The following is a 20,985-nucleotide window of genomic DNA, read 5'->3' on the forward strand; positions in this document are numbered from 1 at the left end:
ACTATTATTGGGTTCTTAATTTTGATAGCATCTCTAGTTTCCCTTAGCATTTCATCATCACTATTACTGTCCTGGTCAGGTGGTCAATAATAGATCCCTAAAGTTATATTTTTATTAGAGCATGAAATTTCTATCCATAGCGATTCTATGGAACATGTGGATTCGCTTAGGATTTTTCCTTCATTTGAATCTACATTTTCTTTCACATATAGTGCCACTCCTCCCCCGATTCTATTATCAGCTAGTTCCAAAGGTTATGCCATTACATGACAAGCCACTTTACAAATATCTTTTAAAGAATCAGAATGAAAAATAAAATAAATTACCAGCAGCTAGTCACATCTATTTTAATTGAGTACCCACTCCTACTCTTTCAAATGAGTAACAGTGACAACAGGCATCATCTCAGACTGAGTTATCTACATTGTTATCACTTTTGCAATCATTGGATATCATATATTTAATAGTTGTTAACATACTTATGTGCAGAATAATAAGGTAATTTGTGGATTTTCTACACAATGATTACAAGGGAAAAACATTCTTACCTGATTGATTTGAAAATAGCTCCCATCATCTTCAATTCGGATCTTGGCTGCTGTTTTTCCAGATTTCTTTTCAACTTTTATTGGCTTTACACAATCCTAAAACAGAAATAAAGTAAAAAATTAAGGAGAGGAACCTTTAAATATGAAAGAGGCAGGAGAGGAAAAGACTGATTGAAACTGGATAGAGTGTAAAATTCTTATCTCTGGTTTAAGCTGCACTGGATTCTTTGTTTAATGTGAAATCTTACAATTCCTGTAACCACCAAGGAGACAAGCAAAAATCATACATACAAAATCTGCTTACCCCATTTTTACAGAATGAACACTTTTCCAACATCATAACCAAAACTACAGAACAATTTTGCTGCCAGTGTGACACACTCAGATTTAAAGAGGTCTTGCTGAAAAGAGATGACTGCAAAGTTCTGTCCTTTCCAGAATCTCTAAGGGCGATCAGGCATTCTTGATTGTGAGTTTTAGTAGATAGGAGGCGTGGTCATTACATTCAACATGTGGCTATTGCCAATGAAATTTCATTTGATGTTGAGGGCAAGCAGATGACTTTATATGGACTGTTTCCGTTTAGTGTGTGAGAGTTCAGTGACTGAGTGTGTTTTTATACTTTACATGAGTTGCATTGTTTGTGCACCCACACCTCCCTTGTCTAGAAGTCTCGCTAGCAGCCTTGCCAGAATTCATCCTGACCTTAAATCATCCTTACTTTACCAAAATCCCTTTTCCATCTTGATTACTGTAAATCCTGCTTCTAAAAATCTCTGCTCTGAATTTAGGGGGGTTCAGAATGCTCCTATTGCAGGGAGGACAAAAATCACTCTGATGCCCCAGTTATGCTCACTGAATCTAAATCAATCAAACCTATCCGTGGACTTACTCCCCACTTATAGTCCAGGGGTCCTATGTCCTCTCCTCACTTGTGCTGCTCTGTTAGCAACTCTCTCCTGTCTTGCTTTCCTATTTGCTCTGATTTCCAAATGACAGCAAAGCTCACCTCTGTTCCTGCCACTTTCCATTCCCTCCATACTGCAACTAGTTTGTGTTGGATGCTGACTGACATCTTTTCTGCTCTCCTGTATTAGTTCTCCTTTTATCTGTTCCATCTGTTTGGAGGATACTATTTACAAAATGATATTCTATTGTAGTCCATAATTTACACTTTAAGGGTAATATTACAGGAGCCCTTGTAAGAATTTTAAAAAAAAAATCTTGGAAGATTTTATTTCAATTTGTTTTCCAGCTGTCCTAGAAGTGCAGAAGCAGCTTTTTCAATACGAGAATGTTTCCACTGGCTGTGTGGTGGTGTTACAAACTGTTAGTCAGCCTCCGTGCTCTATTCCAGTGGTGGCTGCACTTCAGCAGTAAAGGAAACAATCCCTTTTCTGGGTGTGTTAGAAGAGAAATGTAATAACAACCGTGCACGTCAATAGCGCCTTCCACCCTAGGCGCTCAGATCAGGAAAGGAGAGACACAGGGGCATTCACAGCCCAGTGAAGCAGAAAACTTATTTCAAATCTACCAGAAAACAACCTATGTGAGGCCAACCATGAGCAGTCAGCATGGGCACCACCTCTTTGGAGTGGAGTTGAAGGGCAGGGCAGGGCAAGGCAAAGACCCAGTGGCCACCAGGCCAGGGAAGCCCCTAGAATTCCCCCCACCTGGGGATACCCAGCCCAGGGGACCCTGGCATGGGCTGGGAGAAGGGACAGAGGCCCTGCCCCAAGGGCTCCCTTAGGGATCTACCCAAGCATTCACCTGACAGGAGCAGGAACTGAGAAGAGGGGACACCATCATTTAACCCCCTCCACTCCCTCACTCTGCAGATCCCCCCCCCCCGACTCCCAATCACCTATTATCCCCCAGGACGACCCCATCCCCGGGCACCAGGGGGACCCTCCAATCACCTTTTATCCCCCAGGAGGACCCCATCCCCGGGCACCAGGGGGACCCCCCAATCACCTATTATCCCCCAGGAGGACCTCATCCCCGGGCACCAGGGGGACCCCCCAATCACCTATTATCCCCCAGGGGGACCCCCCAATTCCCTATGCAACTCCCCATTCCCAGGGGGACCCCCCAATCCCCTATTATCCCCCCAGGGGGAACCCCATCCGCAGGCCCCAGGGGACGCCCCAATCCCCTAGGTAACTCCCCATTCCCGGGGGGACCCCCCAATCACCTATTACCCCATCGCCCGTGGGGGATCCCCAATGCCCTGGGCAACCCCCCAGTCTCCGGGAGACCCTCCAATTCCCCATTATACCCCCGGCCCCAGTGGGGGACCCTCAATCCCTCATCCCCGGGAGGACACTCCGACCCCGGCCGGGACCCCAAATCCCCTAGGCAACCCCTATCCCCGGGGACACCCCTCAACTGCCTCCTCACAGACTCGCCCCCCTCCAGGCGCCCCCGTGCCGTGCGGAGCCTCCCCGGCCCTCGCGCCCCTTGGCAGGCAGCCAACCAGCGCGCTCCCCGCCTGCGCCGCTCGCCCCCGCACCCACCTGCGAGGGCCCGATATAATCATCCAGGTCAGCAAGCCGCAGCACCCCGCTGAAGTGAGACGCCATTCCGGCCACGCTGCCAGAAAGCGAGCAGCAGCGACGGCGTGAAGAGGTGACAGCGAGAAGCCACGCTGCCGGAAACCGTGGCGGACGGAAGCCTCAATAGCCCAAAAGGAGTAGATTTGCGCATGCGTCGGCGTCTCAAGTCCTTTTTTAAAAAAGGTAGTGCGCGTGCGCGTGCGCGTGTCGTCTCCCTGCTGTCTGAACCGAGGGGGGGGGGGGCGTGCTGCGCCCACTGAGGGGGGATGGGTAGGCTAGTAGCGAGGCGGTGGCCGGGCTGGGGTGCTTAACCCCTGCCTCGCCAGGGTTATTCAGGAGCGTTGCGGGGGGGTGGGGGCTAAGCAGCTGGAGTGACCAGACAGCACGTGTGAAACATTGGGGTGGGGGTAGGTGGGTAATTGGAGCCTATATAAGAGAAAGACCCAAAAATTGGGACTGTCCCTATAAAATTGGGGCATCTGGTCACCCTGATGAAAGCAGCCTGGGGCGTGGGCTTTCTCCTGGGGCTGCCTGGGGGTCATGGAGGGGGCACCCATCTGTTGGATGGCACCCCGCACATTTGTTGAGTTACAGGCTGCAGGACAGAGCTGCTTGCCTGGGCACAGAGAGACCAAACACAGGCTGCTAAGCAACCTCTTATGCTGTAAAAAGTGGCAGCGTCCCAGGGGTTTGCCCCTGTTGTTTGGGGTGTTTTTATTTAGCTGACGTTCTTCCCCACCCCTGCTCTGCTAGAAAGTTTTCCCTCAAAACCTCTGGGATGAAAACAAAAGTTTGACTATCCCTCATGATCCATCCCGAGGGAATGCTGCTCTGCAGTTGGAACACTTAATGCTAGATAAACAATGGTCACTACATTTGCTACTGAAATGTTTCATGGGCATAAAATGGACAATGGAGCCAATTCTGCGAGTGTTCCATGTGTGGGTGGAGCCTCCTATAAATCTTGGCAGTTATGGCAAAGATTATCAAAGTGCTGTACAAAAGATAATTCCCACTGTGTCCCCAGGAAGTAGGGATTATTTCCATTATGGGGAAAACAAGGCACAGAAAGGTGAAACAACTTCCCAAGGCCACACATTGAGTCCATGTAGAACCAGGTTTAGAAAGTGGGTCTTTTTGACTAGAAGACCTTCAAACCATACTGTTTTAAGCCTTGTGTATAGAAAGACAGATGGGGCCCTATAGAGAACCTAGCATGATATCTAATGATAGAGAACTCATATTTGTTCAGATGTTCCTCTGTTTGCATTGACGTGACATTAATTACTTTTTTTTAAAGTAATGGTTGTGCAAATGCTTTGATAAAAGGTGCTAAATATTAGTGATAAACACAGATGGCTGAAAAATAACATGTATTACTAATGGTCTTTAGCGTGTGAAGAATAACAACACTTAATTATGATTATTTAGGACCTGATTCTGAAAACACTGTTGTGGGTAGTGCTTATAACTGTCAATAGTCCTAATGAAGTTTGCAGGATTAGGCATATATTTTGCATTTATTGAAGCATTTTACCAACAGCAGTGCTGATTGTGATGATGGTAGGGCAGTGGTTCCCAAACCATAATGACCTGTGAACCCCTTTCATTAAAATCAAGTCTCACGAACCCCTTCCTAAAAATGAATATTTCCAGGGATTTTCTCTTTTACCTGAGTATAAATTATAAAAGCCGTGATCTTGGAAATATAACATTTGTTTTTATGACATGCTTATTACACTCTATTAGTAATTATTATTTATAATTACAGTATTTTATTACATTATGAAAATGGCAACAAGGTCTCAGTTTCATAGCTTGTATCACTTTGAATAAGCTTGTTATAAGACAAGGCTCCTATGTTTCCTCAAGGAGTATCAGATGTGAAACAGCAGGAAGGGATTTAAGAAGCCAATTCAAAGAGTTCCTCTTACACAAGCATTCAGGTCCTGAGCAGTCCAGGCAAACAACGCACATTATAAGAAGGCTTAAACTTGTTCTTCTTCTTAATTTAAAAAACAATCCTAGCTGCCTGTTTCATTTTAAAAACAGCAAAAAATATCCACTCTTATTAGGAGTCCTGAAGTTTAAATCTCCTCAGTGTGACAGAGATGCTGGCTTTGATCTGATTAGCTCTTGGAAGTCCAGGGGCTCTGGGCTGCTGGCCCCGTGCTGCCCAGGGTCCCTAGGGACAGCTCTGTCCGCCATTAGGGAATTTTTCCCCAAGAACCCCCTGTAAAATTTCACAAACTCCTCAGGGGTAGGGTAATGGAATAATGTATTATCAAACAGAAATTAAATGCTCCACTTTTTTATATTTTGTTCATTTAAGAACACTGGAACATATATAAATTGAATGTAACCATGCCAATTAGATCAATCATTGTAATTCCCCTTTCCGTCCCAAGAATATCACTATTTAATATTTGACAAATAGTGATACAGCCTACAAGAAAGCAGTTAACACCAAGGGGAAAAGCATGCAATAGAAAAGCTGGAACATGTGGTCTTTTGCATATGTCGTTGCTCTTCCGGGTATGTGAGGTGCTGAAAGAAAAATTTAAAAAATTGTATCAGTTCTGCTGCATCTCTGCAGGCAATAAATCCCTTCAATTCAATATAACTGCCTTACTTCCTAATGTGTCTTCCATAACCACCATTTGAAAAAACATTCTAATAGTTAGATCTACTGAGATGTAAAATAGATTTCCAAGGAAGGGGATGAAAACCATCTGAGTCATTTTAAAACTAGCCCTGCAAACCACTGGAAAATATGGTATGGGACAATCCTGCTGACTGTGTGATAGACTAGATATGATCTAATAGGGCTTTTCAATTTCTGATTCCTACAATATTTTCAACAAACTAATATTTAAAGCCCTGATCCTACAATGAGCAGACCCCAGTGCAAGATCAGGACCCCAACATCTCTCATATCATAACCTAGTACTCTGCCCCACAAACTGAACTGGATGTATGAGAGAAGCTGCCTTCAGTGAATTAATCCCAGTTAAGGGTAATCTTCTGTTTTGTACAGTGGAACTATATGAAAGTTAAGCCTGTGATATGCATCTGCATCACAGGTGCACTTTTATTTATCAGCATTATGCACAGCTCAGTGAATAGCTTTTTGAGCCATATGTTTCACCGGTACCCTTGGCTCTTTTGTTGTGAATTCACTGACCTGATGGAAAATCTATAAAACCGTTAGGTGGCTTGTCCAGGAGTCCTGCTACAAGAAGGAGTCCTAAAGAATTCACCTCTGATTGGTTGCGTGCCTGGGTCCAAGCTTTCACCACAGGGTCATCAGCTAAATTGTTCAGCTCTGGGAGATTAGCTCCTAGCAAATCTTTCAGATTTTGAGCGCTTAATTTCTACATCAGAAAAGAAATAAAAATAGGTACATTAATGTGAAATAATTCCAAGCTGCTTACAGAAAAGTTACATAATGGCAGACTGACAACATCAGCTAAGGTTTCTTGCTCTGCTCTGCCAATGTCCCTCTACCCAATCTAATTCGGGGCTCCCTACCTACGGATCTGCTAATGCATCTCACGTCTTCCCTACAATATCCCTGCTTCTCCAGTGCTCCTCACTACCAAAACACCTGCAGCACCCCTATGTGGGAGACTACTCTGACTTAGTCTGTTTTGTCCTTCACTCCTGTGCCACCATGCTGCTCTGTCAATGCACCAAAATCTCGACCCTTCGTTGAGACAATTCTGGTCTTCCTGTAGGCAGAAAACAGCTGAGCCATGTAGTGGGTTAATTAAACCACCAGCATGCCTTGACTGATTTTTGACTACAGCAGTTTTATATTATTTCTGCATTTAAATGCAAAACTGATCAAATAATCTGTTGGTTTAAAATTGAAAACCAAACCAAGGTACCTACAGCTCAAGGCAGCTAACAGGTTTAAATAAGAGATCTGTCTGGGGTTCTTGTCTAATCCTCTGGCGATGGCAATATACACACAATGTGCACAGTATGTCCAGATAAGCAAAAAGATAGCTGACTGGAAAATGTCAGTGTGCAAGGAGTTCATGCTACCCTAGGAGACCTAGAGAAGGATGATGAGAATGACTGAGGGCATAAAACCCCCTCCTTTCTTCTGGAGACAGAAAAGGAAATACTTTTTCACACTGTGTAATTAGACAGCAGAGCTCATTTTGCAACAGAATGTCCATGAGGCCAAGAAATGAACAAGATTTAAAAAGGGGTTGGGCATTAATATAGCTAAGAATATCCAGAACTGTCATCATTAACGGGAACAACATTTTGGAAGGGATGTTAAACTTCATGCTTCAGGGCTTAAGCGGCTCTCTATTAGAGAGCAGAACAAGACCTAACGTTGGGGGCAGACTACCTCACATCTTCCTGCTATGGCATTTGTACATCTTCCTCTGGAGCATCTGGTGCTGACCCCTGTTGGAGACAGGACACTGGGCTAAGCGGACTGTGGGTCTGATCCAGACTGGCAGTTGCTATGTAGCCACATCTGACAATGGGGCCTACTTAGTCCCCAGTCCTGAAATCTGGGAAAGATTCTCATTTCAATCACTGCTTTTCTGTTGCAGTCAATGTGAGTCTTGCCTAAAAACTGCTGGATCAAGAGTGACATTTTTGTTCTCCCAGGAAAAAGCGCTGGCAGAGCAGGCAGTGCTGATGGATTAATTGCTATTCACGATCGAAAACGCCACCCACCTGGACTTCATCTGGGTTGAGGGCTGTAAATGTGGCTATGTCCATGACAGGATAACCAGAAGCAAATTTGATCAGATCCTTGGTTGGGGCTCCGCCTTTAAAGAAAAAAAGCAGAAGCTGTGTCTAGCTGCCAAGATCCCACAAAACCTTCCTATCACATTTTGTGTCATTGAACCATAAAGTCATATAGTTTCAGGCCAGACAGGCCCACCAGATCACCTAGGCTTACTCCTGTATATTACTGGCAAATAAACAACACTCAGCCACTTCTGAATGGGCACTTAGAAACCCCTTTTCCCACACAAGTGCCTAGTTTGCACACACCACCATGGTGAATGAACACAGGCCTAAGTGCTCCAAACTCCCACAGTCACTTTGAAAATTTGACCCGTCTCCTAAGAAAATGCGAGGCGACTGGGTGACCAGGTGTCCTGATTTTATAGGGACAGTCCCGATATTCTCTATATTTCCTGACGGATGCAATTGCCTGTGATGATGATGGTAGTCAGTCACATTGCTGACTGCAATTCTTAATCACATTTTTTTTTTTCCAGAGGCGCAGGTGATAGGAGGTGAGGGAGTGGTTCCTTTCAGACCCAGCAGATATTTCTCCTCCAGCTTCTATTTATTCCCCTCTCCACAAGTGGTCCTTATGTGGTAAGGCCTGATCTATCTCATCTCTCCCCTAAGTGCTGCTCTCAAGGTGGCTGAAGAGGTCCCCATAGCGGCTAGACTCGCCTTCCTTCTCCCCCCGGATACAGCTACACTGCAAAGAAACACTTGTGGTGCTGAGCCTCAGAGCCCAGGTCAGCTGACATAGACGCATGGGACTTGGGCTGTGGGGCTATAAACAGCAGTGTAGATGCTTTGGTGTGGGCTGGAGCCTGGACTCTGAAACCCAGCAAGGGGAGAGAGTCTTGAGCCCGGGCTGCAGCCTGAGTGGGAATGTCTCTGCTGCTATGTTTAGCCCTCCAGAGCCCAGCGAACTGGAGTCAATTGCCCTGAGCTCTGAGACTCAGCGCTGTTGGTTTTTCTTTCCTATGTAGACATGCCTGCACAGCCCCAGCTGACAAAGACTCGAGCTGGAGTGTCTCAGCGCCCTAACAGGGCACACTGAGCAACTGCCAACCTGCCTCTTTCAGCCCTGCCAGCATCAAGAGTGGGACTCACCAATGGCAGGCTTCAGCAGCTGGTAGTAGGCGTCTGGAGAGCTCTGGTTCTCCTCGTAAGCAGCTCTCAGCTGGCTATAGAGGAGATTCTTCTGGTGCTGAGAACACAGCAAGGTATTCATGGGCCTGCTGATCTCTCTGGAGATGAAGTGTTTTAGAGATGTATCTTTTGTATTTGTCAATGGTTTGAGTAACCGGCATGTGCATAGCTGGGTGAAAAACACCCCGACAAAACCCCGGGAGAGGAAGGCTGGCCCAGTGGTTAGGGCGCTAACCTGCATTTAGAAGGCCCAGGTTTAATTCCCAGCTTTGCCACAGACACCTTGTATAACCTTGGGCAAGTCACTCAGACTGTTGGTGCCCCTACACAATGAGATGAACAGTATTGCCCTGCCTCGCAGGGCTGTTGTAATGGCACAGCAGAAGAAACTTGGGGTCCTAGATAGGAAAGAGGCTGCATAATGCCCTGCCTTTCTCCCTCTCCCCAAACAGCTGGTGAGCCCCCCCTGGGGCTTGTGACTGTCAGAAGGAGACTAGCTAGCAGAATTTGTACAACACCAAGGAATCCTCCTGAGCTCTTGCCCAGTCCAAGCTACAAAGAAGCAAGTCCTCAGTGTAAATTTCTTGATCTGCTATGAAAGGAAGAAAGAAAGAAACAGAACCCACTTACCCCGAATGTGTCTAGTGGTTAAGAGTCACAAAGGTACCTGATGGCCTCACTGCTGATTGCTTTTATCTGAATATCTTCCAAAGCACAGATGTGTGGAGCTAGCATTGTGAGCATTGTTCCATCTAACTGATTGCCATTAGCTTCTAGATGCCGAGTGACCAGAGACGTAACCTGCACGTATGGCAGTTAGGGTAAACTCGATGAGTGTTTAAAAAAAGTACATTAATTTAAATTTAAAAATTGCAGTTGCTGATACCCATTCAAGTAATTTAAAATAATGTTCCTCTCGATTACCTGACCCACTGTCGCATCAAAATATTTCTTTTGTACTAAGTGCTAAATCAACAAGACATTTTAAGACAAAGAAAAGTCTGCCTTGGGTCCCAAGTTTATTTCCATAATTCTGCTTTTCCACCAGTATTTTAAATCCCCTTTTCCCAGATTTTTATAGGTGCCTCTTGTCCTCCATTTATACCCACTGCTACCATCACGTTCCAATATAGTTGATTCCACATATTTATCACCCTATGGTTGAAAGATCCGTGTCTGAGATCCATAGCGGCTTTTAATTTCCGAATGTTCTGATTAAAGCCTCCATTTAAAACAGGAGAGTGTAGTTTTCTTTATCAACTTTATTGGTATCTGTTCATACTTTTGAAACATTCCCTTTTGTGGCCTCTTCTTTTCCAATCAGAATAAGACTGTTTCCTTTAACCTCACGTTCGAGAATCTTGGAGACCTCATATCATTTTGGTTTCCCTACATTGCACCATTTCTAATGTAATAACCTCCATAGCACTGCACACAGTTCCCCAGATGGGGCCAGACAGGATCACTGTTTCCAGGGCAATAACAATCTCTGTTCAGTAGAATGCTGTGTCCAGTACTGCACACAATATACTCCGTGTGTGTGTGGAGGTGTCACATTATTTAGACAGCAACAGTGTCCACTTTTAAATCACTGATTATTTTTTTAATTAGTGTCCTAGCAGCACTTGTCATGTTTTTGCTCTCATGTGTCTTACCTTTGGGAGATCCTGTTGCCATGATGTTCCTGTCAAGAGGGCTGATAAGGTCTCGGCTGTAGTAATATTCCAGTTAGCAATTTCAGTTGTGGTATACATTCTGGCTATGTTTCCTAATAGTGGAAGGTAGTCTTCAGGCAGCGTGCCAAAGATCTGTTTGTAGCACAAAATACAGTGAGCAGACAGGCAGCATATATCTGAGTTGTTTCAGTGCATACACTTCTCAACTGGATATGACGCTAATGTGTACAAGAAGATCTACTGAAGTGTTCAGGATTCACAGACATGGATTCAAAATCCAGTGGGTAAGCAGGTGGTTTTGAGACACCTTCCTAAGTTTCCAAATCCACCACCAGGAGTCACAGTCGTGTGTTTTGTTTTTAATGGCTCTTGTTTTCTGTTGAACTTTTTATGAACCGATTCCTGAATCTGACACAATATCCTACCTGTATTTAAGGGGAAAGGAGTGGTCAAAGCCAGGGATATGGTATCAGGACCTTCGGATTCTATTCCTGGTCCTGATACAGGGAGTGACTTTTGGCCAAAATTTTCAAACTTTGGATGTTCAAAGTTTGGCACCTATGTAGGTGGCTTGATTTTTCAGAGGTGCCAAGAGCACACGGGTCTCATACACTTCCAAGAAATGATAAGTGCTCAGGTCCCCAGAGAAAATCAGGCCATTTCTTTGTTTAGTTTACAAAATTTGGCTTAAAACACTCAGAGCACTTGTATTCCCAAGTGTGAAATGAAGCTAGGAGTGTTACGAGACTTAATTCATTAATGTTTGCAAAATGCTCTAAATGCTTCGCGGGAAAGGTGCTGTGGATGTGGAAAGTGTCCTTGTTAGAGTTGCTGAACTGACAATATCAAAAAGTTAAAACCTAAACAACTCCCTGCAACATTACCCTTTTGCCCCAACAATTCCTCCTCTGCATATCTCACCCAACCTGTTCCAGATTCTACACTACCTTATCCAGTTTCAGCTTTAACACGTGAAGAAGAGGGGCCTGAAATTCCATCTTCCCCAAAGTTTCCAAATTGTTTCTCAGCACATCATCAGGCAGACAAGCATCCAGATCACTGCTGGATATGTACTTGGAAGCTAGAAGGTCTCTCTGCTTCACCACCACTTCTGTTGTCAACAGAGTTCTTGTGCAGTCTGCTTGGGAGAAAGAGAGCGCATTAAAATATCTAGTGTATTTTTTGCCTTCATTTGGCTCTGTGCAAATATCTCCCAGCATGAAGTTTCTGTGAGCTTAGGGCTAGAATCATGGCAAAGGGCAGTAGATTCATTACTTTGGGGAGGGGGAAGCAACATATGTTGTAACATCAGTTCTGATGTGGCCAGTCCTTTTCATCCAGAGGATTCACATGGAGCCTTTTGGAGGCATTGGGGGAAGAGAGGAAGGAGGAACAAAGAATGTAACAAAAGAACATAAGACCATAAGAATGGCCATACCGGGTCAGACCAAAGGTCCATCCAACCCAGTATCTGTCTACCAACAGAGGCCAATACCAGGTGTCCCAAAGGGAGTGAACCTAACAGACAATGATCAAGTGATCCATCCATCTCCATCCTCTGATTAACAGAGGTTAGGGACACCATTCTTTACTCATCCTGGCTAATAGCCATTTATGGACTTAATCTCTTTGAATTTATCTAGTTCTCTTTTAAACCCTGTTATAGTCCTAGCCTTCACAACCTCCTCAGGCAAGGAGTTCCACAGGTTGACTGTGCGCTGTGTGAAGAACTTCCTTTTATTTGTTTTAAATCTGCTGCCCATTAATTTTATTTGGTGGCCCCTAGTTCTTATATTATGGGAACAACTAAATAACTTTTCCTTATTCACTTTCTCCACACCACTCAAGGAGGCGAGATCCTTAGCTGTAACCTGTACTGACCTTCCACTTTACTGGAAGTTAGAATAGAATCTGATGCTGTCAATTAAGATCTCGTGTATCTCCCGAGCAGGAGCTGGCATCTTCTGGGAAGATGCAGCTGTGGTACATGAGAGCAGAGGAGAAAGGGAGATTAGACTAGAGGAAATGAGACCCAGCCAACACAGGGCACTCACATACAATACGTACTTGCAGCTCGTTTTTGCCGCTGAGGGTCTGCAAGCTGTTTCAGAAGATAGGTGAATTGGTTCCTATTCCAGGTCTTCAACTGGCTCAAGAAATCAGGGAAAAATTGTGTCTTCTCTGTCTGTGTAGGAAGAAAAGAACTTTATGGAAAGGTAGCTGCTGGGATAGGTATATTGGAGTTTTTAGTAGGTCTGGAGAAATGGTTTTCAGTTTCCTAATCCATCCTCTTTTAAACTGATTTCAATATTCCTACATTTTACTTTGTAACTTCACAGAACTGTGCAGAAACTGTAGGAACAGGCATATGAAGCTCACAGCTTGTATTTGATCACTAATAATGACACCAATACTTAGCACAGATGTGCTCTATATATTTAAAATTTAACTAACTGGGTCTCTACACCCCTACAGGTTAAACACTGAACAGAGACACAGAGGATATGTGATGTGCCCAGTGTCTTATAGCAAATGATGGTCAGAGTCAGGGTTACATCCCAGGCGTTTGTCGCCTGGTCCCATGACCAATCCATTAGGCCATGCTGCGTCTCTGGAAATACACTAGACATAATGCTGATGTTCCATAGCCGTACAGTACCTCTGAGATCCTTTGAAGTGTGCTGCTCATCAGGGCACTGGCAAGAATACCCATGTCTGTCAGGGTGCTGACTGTCCATGTTGAAGGTGATCTGAGAAGAAAAGTAACATATTTTATACATGCCCTGAGCTTATCAAAACATCCTCATGCTAATGATGCGATCACTCAATGCAGGAAGGAAAATTAAAATGCATCTCATGCCCAATGGAATGCATCTGCAGAGACGTAACAGAAACCTGATGATGCCTGCACATTGATCAGCAGAGCTGACTATTCTTTTCAGTTTGTTAGAGTCTTTGCCTTCCATTGTAAAGAATGAAAAGAACTCACCCAATGAAAACTATGAAGTCAGTCTGGGACAGACAAATGAGAGAGTTCAGAGGAGAGCCAAGCCTTTGAGAAAAACTGGGCATGTTTAATCTGGAGAACGGTAGAATGAGAGGTGCCATTATGATGGTGTGTAAATAGGCAATGGTGTGTTCTCAGGAGGAGAAAGATCAGTTCTTCTCATTAGTCACGGAGGCCAGAAGGAGAAGATGCAGTCACAAGGACATCTGCAGTTCACCGTTTGGAAAAACTTATCTAGTATAACAGCTGATAGGCAACCAAGCAAGCTGCCATATCAGTGGAAATGCTGGAATCAGACTGACTTGAGACATCCAAGGATGGACTTGACACCCATTCATTAGGAATTCCTTACATATCAATCCTGCCCCAATGCAGGGGTATGGACTAGATCACGGATTCTCAGCCTAGGGATTGCAGTCCTCAGGGGGTTGTGACAACCCTGCTCTTCCCCATATTATCAAATATGCCAGATGAGAGAGGTTTCCTGGGTTGGAGAAGATTGAGAACCACTGGAGAAGGTGGTCCACTGAGAAGATCCTATCCAACCTGAATGAGTCCATAACACATCACCAAAGAAGTTTAGAACATGACTCCATGTGTGACATACCCATATTTGTTCTTTAGCTGCTGCTCTATGGCTGTCGGTTGGTCTTCAGTGAACGACGTGCAGCTTTGCAATATTGTTAGGATGTACGGGTCAGATTTTGCAATGTCGGAGCCATTGAGGGCACAGGAAAGATTGCCTAAAATTTGTAGGTTTTCCTTTGAAAATGATACGGTAGATGTTCCCTGAGAATACGAAAAAAAACAAAACAAAAGAAATTGACATGAGCAGCCAAAGTTGGCTGGATATATTACCACAATGCATTTATATGGACATTTCACAGAATATCTCACTTCATCTGCTTCTGCTTCTACATCAGTTGCTCTTAGCAACATATACAAGGAGGATAATCAAGCCATGTACTTCCGTGGAAGCTTTTCCTGAACCAGAGTTGTACGATTTGGGCTTGACCTACTACTTGTATAAAAGAGTGATCGGTCATGTAGGACGTTACTTTCAGGGAGTAAGAAATACCCTTTCCAAAATACCCTGAATGATCCTGAATATGGGATGGAAAAAGACCTATGGTGAAATCCTGGCCCTCCTGAAATCAGTGGGAATCTTGCCATTGATTTCAGTGGATCCAGGATCGCCTCTGCTTCATGGTGACTTATTTATATATCCATTCACTCAGTGCACCCAGTTATAAAAATTCCCTGGGGTACATAAAGTCAATTTTAATAAAAGTTGAGTTTTTCCTTAAAAATAAAGAAACAAGTTTCCAGGCTTGTCTACGTGGAAAAATTCACGGCAATAGCTATCTACTTTGGAATAGCTTCCCATGTGGACACACTTATTCTGGAAGAGGAATATCCGAATAACCAAGGAGTTATTCTGGAATGGCTACTGTGCTTTAAATGTACACCCTACCGTATTCTGGAATAGCTTCCCTGGTAGATAAGTTCTGTGGCACTCACCCTCCCCACCAGACACCTCAAGTAAAAGACATGGACAAGAAATGAGCCATATGGATCAGCAGACTTGCACCATGTCAGGAAAGGAAGTAAATTCTGGAGCTAACACTCCACTGATCATGCTCAGTCACCACCCCCAAGTGTGTATACATATCTAGGGACTGTTAGTTTGTATTCTCAAGTTGATAGCAGCTGTTGAGCTGGTACATGGGAAGAAAGTTGGGCTCGTAGACTTTTTGATTTTTAAAGCCAGAAGGGAGTATTAGGCCATCTAGTTTGACCTTCAGTATAACATAAGGCAGAGAATCTCACCCACTTATCACTGGACTGAGCCCCAATAGCCACGGCCCATGCCACTAATACAATGCTGTAACATTTCAGAGCTCTGTAAAAAAAAATAATAATTAACTAATCAGTGAATAAAATAGCATCTTACCAGGCAGGCCTTAGCACTCTCCAGCAGCAACTGTCTTTTGGAAGACACTCTTGGCAAAAGGTCAATGTTGGCTTGTCCAACAAGGTGAAAATACTTCTGGCAGTTCACTGTGTTTGAAAATTTCTCTGGTCTAGAAAAGATTAAACAACACACATCTGTCCTTCTACAAAACAAACAGTCTTAAACTCGTAGAACTGCAAACTGAATTGCTTAGCCTTACTGGTCAGATGGCATTCAGAATAAATACTATTCAGTGAAAAATGTCTATATTCATCATCACAGGCTTCATTCAGCTCCCAATAAAGTCAACGGAAAGTCTTTTATTGACTGAGGTGGCTAGTGTATTGATCCCCAAATAATTTACTCAGTGATGAGTATTTGATCCGGTGTTGCCAACTCACCATTTTATCCCAAATTTCAAAATATTTGCCAAACCCCAGTTCCTGGAATCATGAGATTACATGAGATTCTTGGCTTTCTTTTCTTTAGCCTTCATGGCTGCAGAGAAAAGCTTGAACATGTGAATCCTAATCCTCAAACTCCAGAAGACGGGTGAAAATGAACTCAACCTTTTAAAAATATTAATTTTGTTTTTCTTTCTTTGCTTTTATTTAAATGTTCTGACTTTTGATGCCTGATTGATTTTCAAATACTTCAGGTAGCAATGCTTTTGGTCGGTCTGTTGTTGAAACTCAAACATTATTTACAGAATGTTAGCAAGAACAAGTATATCCCACAGTAAGGTGCCTAACCGGATAAACCATAGCAGTGACTTGAATAGTCCCCTACAAAGCAAGAAACCCAAATGCAACAGCACAGCACTGGTGCAGGAGAAGCAGAAAGTGAAATGGGGCAGTGTCATTCTCCAAGCTGATTTCCATCTATAAATACAGCGGGGGAAGGAGGAGGTAAACACCAGAGGTGGAGAAGAGCTAATGAAGATAACGGATAATATTGGCAGAAGAACAAATGGAGATAAACTGATCATGAATGAATTTAGGGTGGAAATTAGAAGGTTTCTAACCATCACAGGGATGAGGTTCTGGATCAGCCTCCCAGCAGAAGCAGTTGGGGAACACAACCTAACTAATTTGATACTTGATAGTTTATGAGCTTAATACATTTATGAACAGAACTATATGATGGGGGTTGCCTGTGACAGAAAGAAGCTGTACTCAGTGACCCAGGAGGTCACTTGCAGTCCTATGTACTATGTTCCAAGCTACGTGAAAAGCAGAAAGTGTATGAATAGCATAAATCATAAGTAGATTAGATTATTACACGTATTTGTTTTCTTTGTTAATACTGGTATAATCACATGGGTAAAGACATCTCAACAAATATACAGTATTGCTAACTTCAAGCTTCAAAAATTATGAGCCAGGCCCCCAAAATCATGAGATTTTTAAAAATAAAAAATATTGGGCCCTTTTCATTTGTCTTTTTGTTTTTTGAGCCTTTAAGGTGCCCTCGGTCATCTCTGCACTGAGAGGGGCTAGAAACTTAAAACGAAGTCTGATAACCTCTCCTAGTCACATGACTCCAGAAGCGGGTGCTTTAAGAATGCAACACATATTGTGAGACTTGCGATAAAATTGGGAGAGTTGGCAACCTTGAATTCATATTGTTATTGTTTTAATCTTGAACAGTGGCCTTTCAAAAGTGAGGGAAGAAATGCATGCGTGTGTCTTACCCCATGTAAAAAAGAACCTCGGCTGGATATTCTTCAAAATCTGATGGTGTTATCTGTCCTGTCAGTCTTTTTGTCATGCAGCTGAGCTACAAAAATAATACATAAGGATGATGATATAAATCATGGATTGACTCCTTCTTCCCCAACGTATAACTCTCTCACCGGGCTTTCACTAGTTATCTGACCACAGTAAAACCACCAATTATAATGCTGCTTTATTCCAAAGACCATTAAAGTCTTTCCCTTGATTTAAAGAGGTACTAGATCCAAGCCCAAAGTGCTATACAAATTTGGTATGTCTACATTGTAACACCCCTCCTCCCCCAGCGAGACTCGGAGCCTGGGTCTACACTTAGGCTTTCAGGGCTTGTACTCTAATGCTAATGCTAGCAGTGGAAACGTTCCTGCTCAGGTTCTAAGACCTTCTCCCGTCACCAACTTTCAGAGCCCGAGTGGGAACGTCTACACTGCTGTTTTTAGCGCTGAAGTGCAAGTCTGAGTGTGTAGACCCAGACTCTGAGACTTGCTGGCGTGGGGCCTTCCCCCCCCCCCCTAGTATAGATGTACCCAGAGTGGCCCTGATCCTGCATTATGATCTACGCTGTTTTCAATGTGGCCCTGCCCAAGTATAACAGGCCATCTGCAAGGATCACAGTGCAGGGCTGGGGCTTATGCATACTAGTAGGTCACTCACCACTGAAATGAAGCCACCTCTGAAATGGAACACAGCATCTGGCTAATAGTCCACAATGTTATATTGGTCCACATTGCAATATATGTTGGTCACTAGGGTTAACTCCCCTAATCTTTTGCTAAGTGCCATAGCTGCTTTAACTATGAGCTTTGGCTTTGTGACTCAGATGAGACCTGACAATGTCTGAAACATGTTTGGTCTAGGTAAATTACTAGGTCTATAAATTTAGGAGCTGTGCTTTCCTTTAGCTCTGTAAAACTGCATGACTCTGATTAACCCAAATGTGTGTTTTATACATATCATGGGCCTCATCTCTCCCTAGTGCCATTCAAACCGCACCAGGGATGAATTTGTTCCCACACTGTGCAATCCTGCTCTCTGCAGACATTCCACCATAGACTTGTGGACGGGTTGCCCTCTGTGCTGTCTCACCTGGCTATCTTCCAGTCGTATTCGTTTGTCCCTCATGGCTTTTGCCAGGCTAGCAAACTGACTGTTGTTTAAAAAGTTTGCTGCTCCACAGCTGAATCCTTGAAGGACAGTGGAAGATAACCTAAGTGAGAAATAGAGGCATTATTATGTGCTCAAAATTTTGGTCCCTCTGCCTTATTCTTCTTTGGTATAAAATATAAACTTTTGGAGAATATTTTTATCGGCGAGGAGGTTTATTTCTTGGGATCATGCTATATATATGCACACACACAGTGCAGCAGTCCTATGGGGGCTGGAAGTGGCTCTTTCAATGCACCTAAAATTGACTGGCAGGGGTCACTCAAGAGCTATGCAACAGGCACCCTACCTCACAGCATGCTGCCTGTCAAGATATTAAAAGCCTTTGCCAAATCTGGGAATTGAAGACTAAAACTATCAGGGCATCTAAATAGAGCCCCTGGTATACACTGACAATGGCAAAGCTACATATCACATAGTTTTAGTGTAATCCAATGATTCCCCAATACAAAAAGATCAGAGCCCTTGAGCATCTGAGGATGTTTAAATCTATAGGGGCCTTGTCCTTCAAGGAAAAGCATCTTACACGCGTTCTTCCGTGCATTGTGGAGGTAGCACCATTCATGCTTTAAAGGCAATACCTATTGCTTGCTCAGAGATGGAAATATCAGCTAACTCACCTGGAGTATTGCTGCGTGGACTTCAGCACTGCCTGGAAGAACACACTGGCCTGTGATTATAAAAGGAAGCAGAGCTCTTAATGTGCTGTGGAAAAGAGTATATTTTACATAGGCACTCTTATCACTGAAGGCTTTGCATGCAGAATGAGGGTGAAATATGGTCCTTACTATGGGATTCCCCTCACTAGTTCCTGCTTCTTCATCACTGTCCTGCATCCTACTGAAAAACATGCTTCATTCCCCCCAAGCTACAACAGCTTCCAAAGAAAAATAAAAAGCAGCTGAGGCATAGAAAATGAAAAGACAATGAGCGCTCACTCTGGCTGGCTGCATGTTCTGCAGAGAGTGCTTTCATAAGCTGCTTTAAAAAAACAGAACAAAACAAAACAGAGAGGAAAAATAATTCGCACCCCCCCCCCCAATCGGAATGTGTTTATGCTGGAGGACTATTTTTTTCCTGTTTCAATGGGAAATTAATAATCAATCATGCACTATCTTTCTATAGTATCATTTATCTAGTGACACTCAAAGTGATTCAGACACTGGAACACCAAATTCTGCATTCAGCTGCAACTGTGTAAATCTAGAGTAACTCTGCTATCGGCAGTGGAGAGACTCTGGATTTACACATCCTTAGATAAAAATTCAACTCTGAATGTGTCACTCACTCCAGAAATGCAGCTGACTCTGGAGTGGAGCGTGGCAGTTACTTTTCACTTGGTACATTACATTTTGGGAGGTTAAACTGTTTAGACAATAAGGACCTAACCCAGCAAAAACACATCAGTTTCCTTTTTGGCTAACAAATAAATAAGAGGAAGAGGTCTGTGAGCAATGCTCCCATCTTATTTTGGTTCCTTCACGGAGATAAGAATTCAGTGGCAGTGTCAACTGTCCATAGGAAGCAGGGCACAAGGGCTCTCACGGAATTGCAGAGGCTGGAAGAAGAGAAGGAAACTGGACACGAAAATACAAAACAACAACAAAATGAGCTACCTGAGCAGCTGTCCATTTCTTCTGGTTGATTTCATTGATATTGATCTGGGGAGATGCCAGTCTAGACAGAGGGATCTGATCAACCAGCTTATCTGGGATATTGAGGAAGGTGCGTCCAGTGACGCTCTGTAAGATCTGAAATGAAAAGAAACACGGACATGCTGCGGGAGCGGTGGGCTGCTGGGCTGATAAAACTTTGGGTTGTCTCCTGCAAGGCGATAAGCACTGACCATTTGCTCTGAAGCCAGTGGAGGGTCAGGGGGAAGGCTCTTTCTAAGCACTGTGGAGGTTGCTGGATGGCCAGCACTGGAGCCCTGTGTTTATGCAGAGATTGGGTACATCCTGGGCAGGTACAGTGCAAGCTGCCCCAGCTTGGGCCTCAGCCCTGCCCAGGAGGGGTCATCTCTAGGAATGAGAGGAGAACTCGAGCTCGGTGGCCCACTGAGGTCTTGTCCCCTTTGCTGATCCTGCCAGTAAGAGGGTCAGGAAGTGGTTTGGGTTTTGATGAGATGCCCGCACAGACACCTACTTCATACTAACTGCGTCACAGGGCAGTGACCTGGAGCCTGAACGTATCTGGGCACTGATGAAAAGAAACCAGGGCGTTATCAGGTGAAGAGCTGTATTCTAGCCAATCCAGAGACTCACTCGTTGCACAAACTTGTGTTTCACAGGCAGAGGGGCCTGCTCCAGGCTCTCTGTGAAATTCTGATCTGCAGCCAGGAGGAGGATGTCCTTGTTGTCCAGTTTGTCCAGCACATTGACGGGAAGGCCAGGCGCTAGCTTTCCCAGTATCAAAACGCTGCTGGCTTTGTTGAT

The 20,985-nt window shown here is 44.1% G+C and overlaps 1 protein-coding gene and 1 long non-coding RNA gene across 3 annotated transcripts in view; one reads left to right on the top strand and one right to left on the bottom strand.

Annotated features, from left to right (window-relative positions):
* CIAO3 (cytosolic iron-sulfur assembly component 3) overlaps window positions 1–3,205 on the bottom strand; it is a 16,782-nt gene extending 13,577 nt beyond the window's left edge. Inside the window, exons 1-3 of one of the 2 annotated variants that reach the window (XM_032762681.2) lie at window positions 3,065–3,136; window positions 1,558–1,680; window positions 549–644 (exon numbers count right to left, since the gene is read on the bottom strand). In XM_032762681.2, the coding sequence (XP_032618572.1) occupies window positions 549–644; window positions 1,558–1,623 (162 nt within the window). In that variant the 5' untranslated portion in view covers window positions 1,624–1,680; window positions 3,065–3,136. Of the gene's footprint in view, window positions 1–548; window positions 645–1,557; window positions 1,681–3,064 lie in introns of both variants that reach the window. The other variant, XM_032762680.2, reaches the window with a different exon arrangement.
* The window catches only part of LOC142047299 (uncharacterized), a 142,095-nt gene that overhangs the window by 12,324 nt on the left and 108,786 nt on the right, over window positions 1–20,985 (top strand). The gene's annotated exons all lie outside the window — the stretch shown is intronic.

Source organism: Chelonoidis abingdonii, chromosome 9, assembly GCF_003597395.2.
Source record: "Chelonoidis abingdonii isolate Lonesome George chromosome 9, CheloAbing_2.0, whole genome shotgun sequence".
In the NCBI taxonomy this organism is placed as follows: domain Eukaryota; kingdom Metazoa; phylum Chordata; order Testudines; family Testudinidae; genus Chelonoidis; species Chelonoidis abingdonii.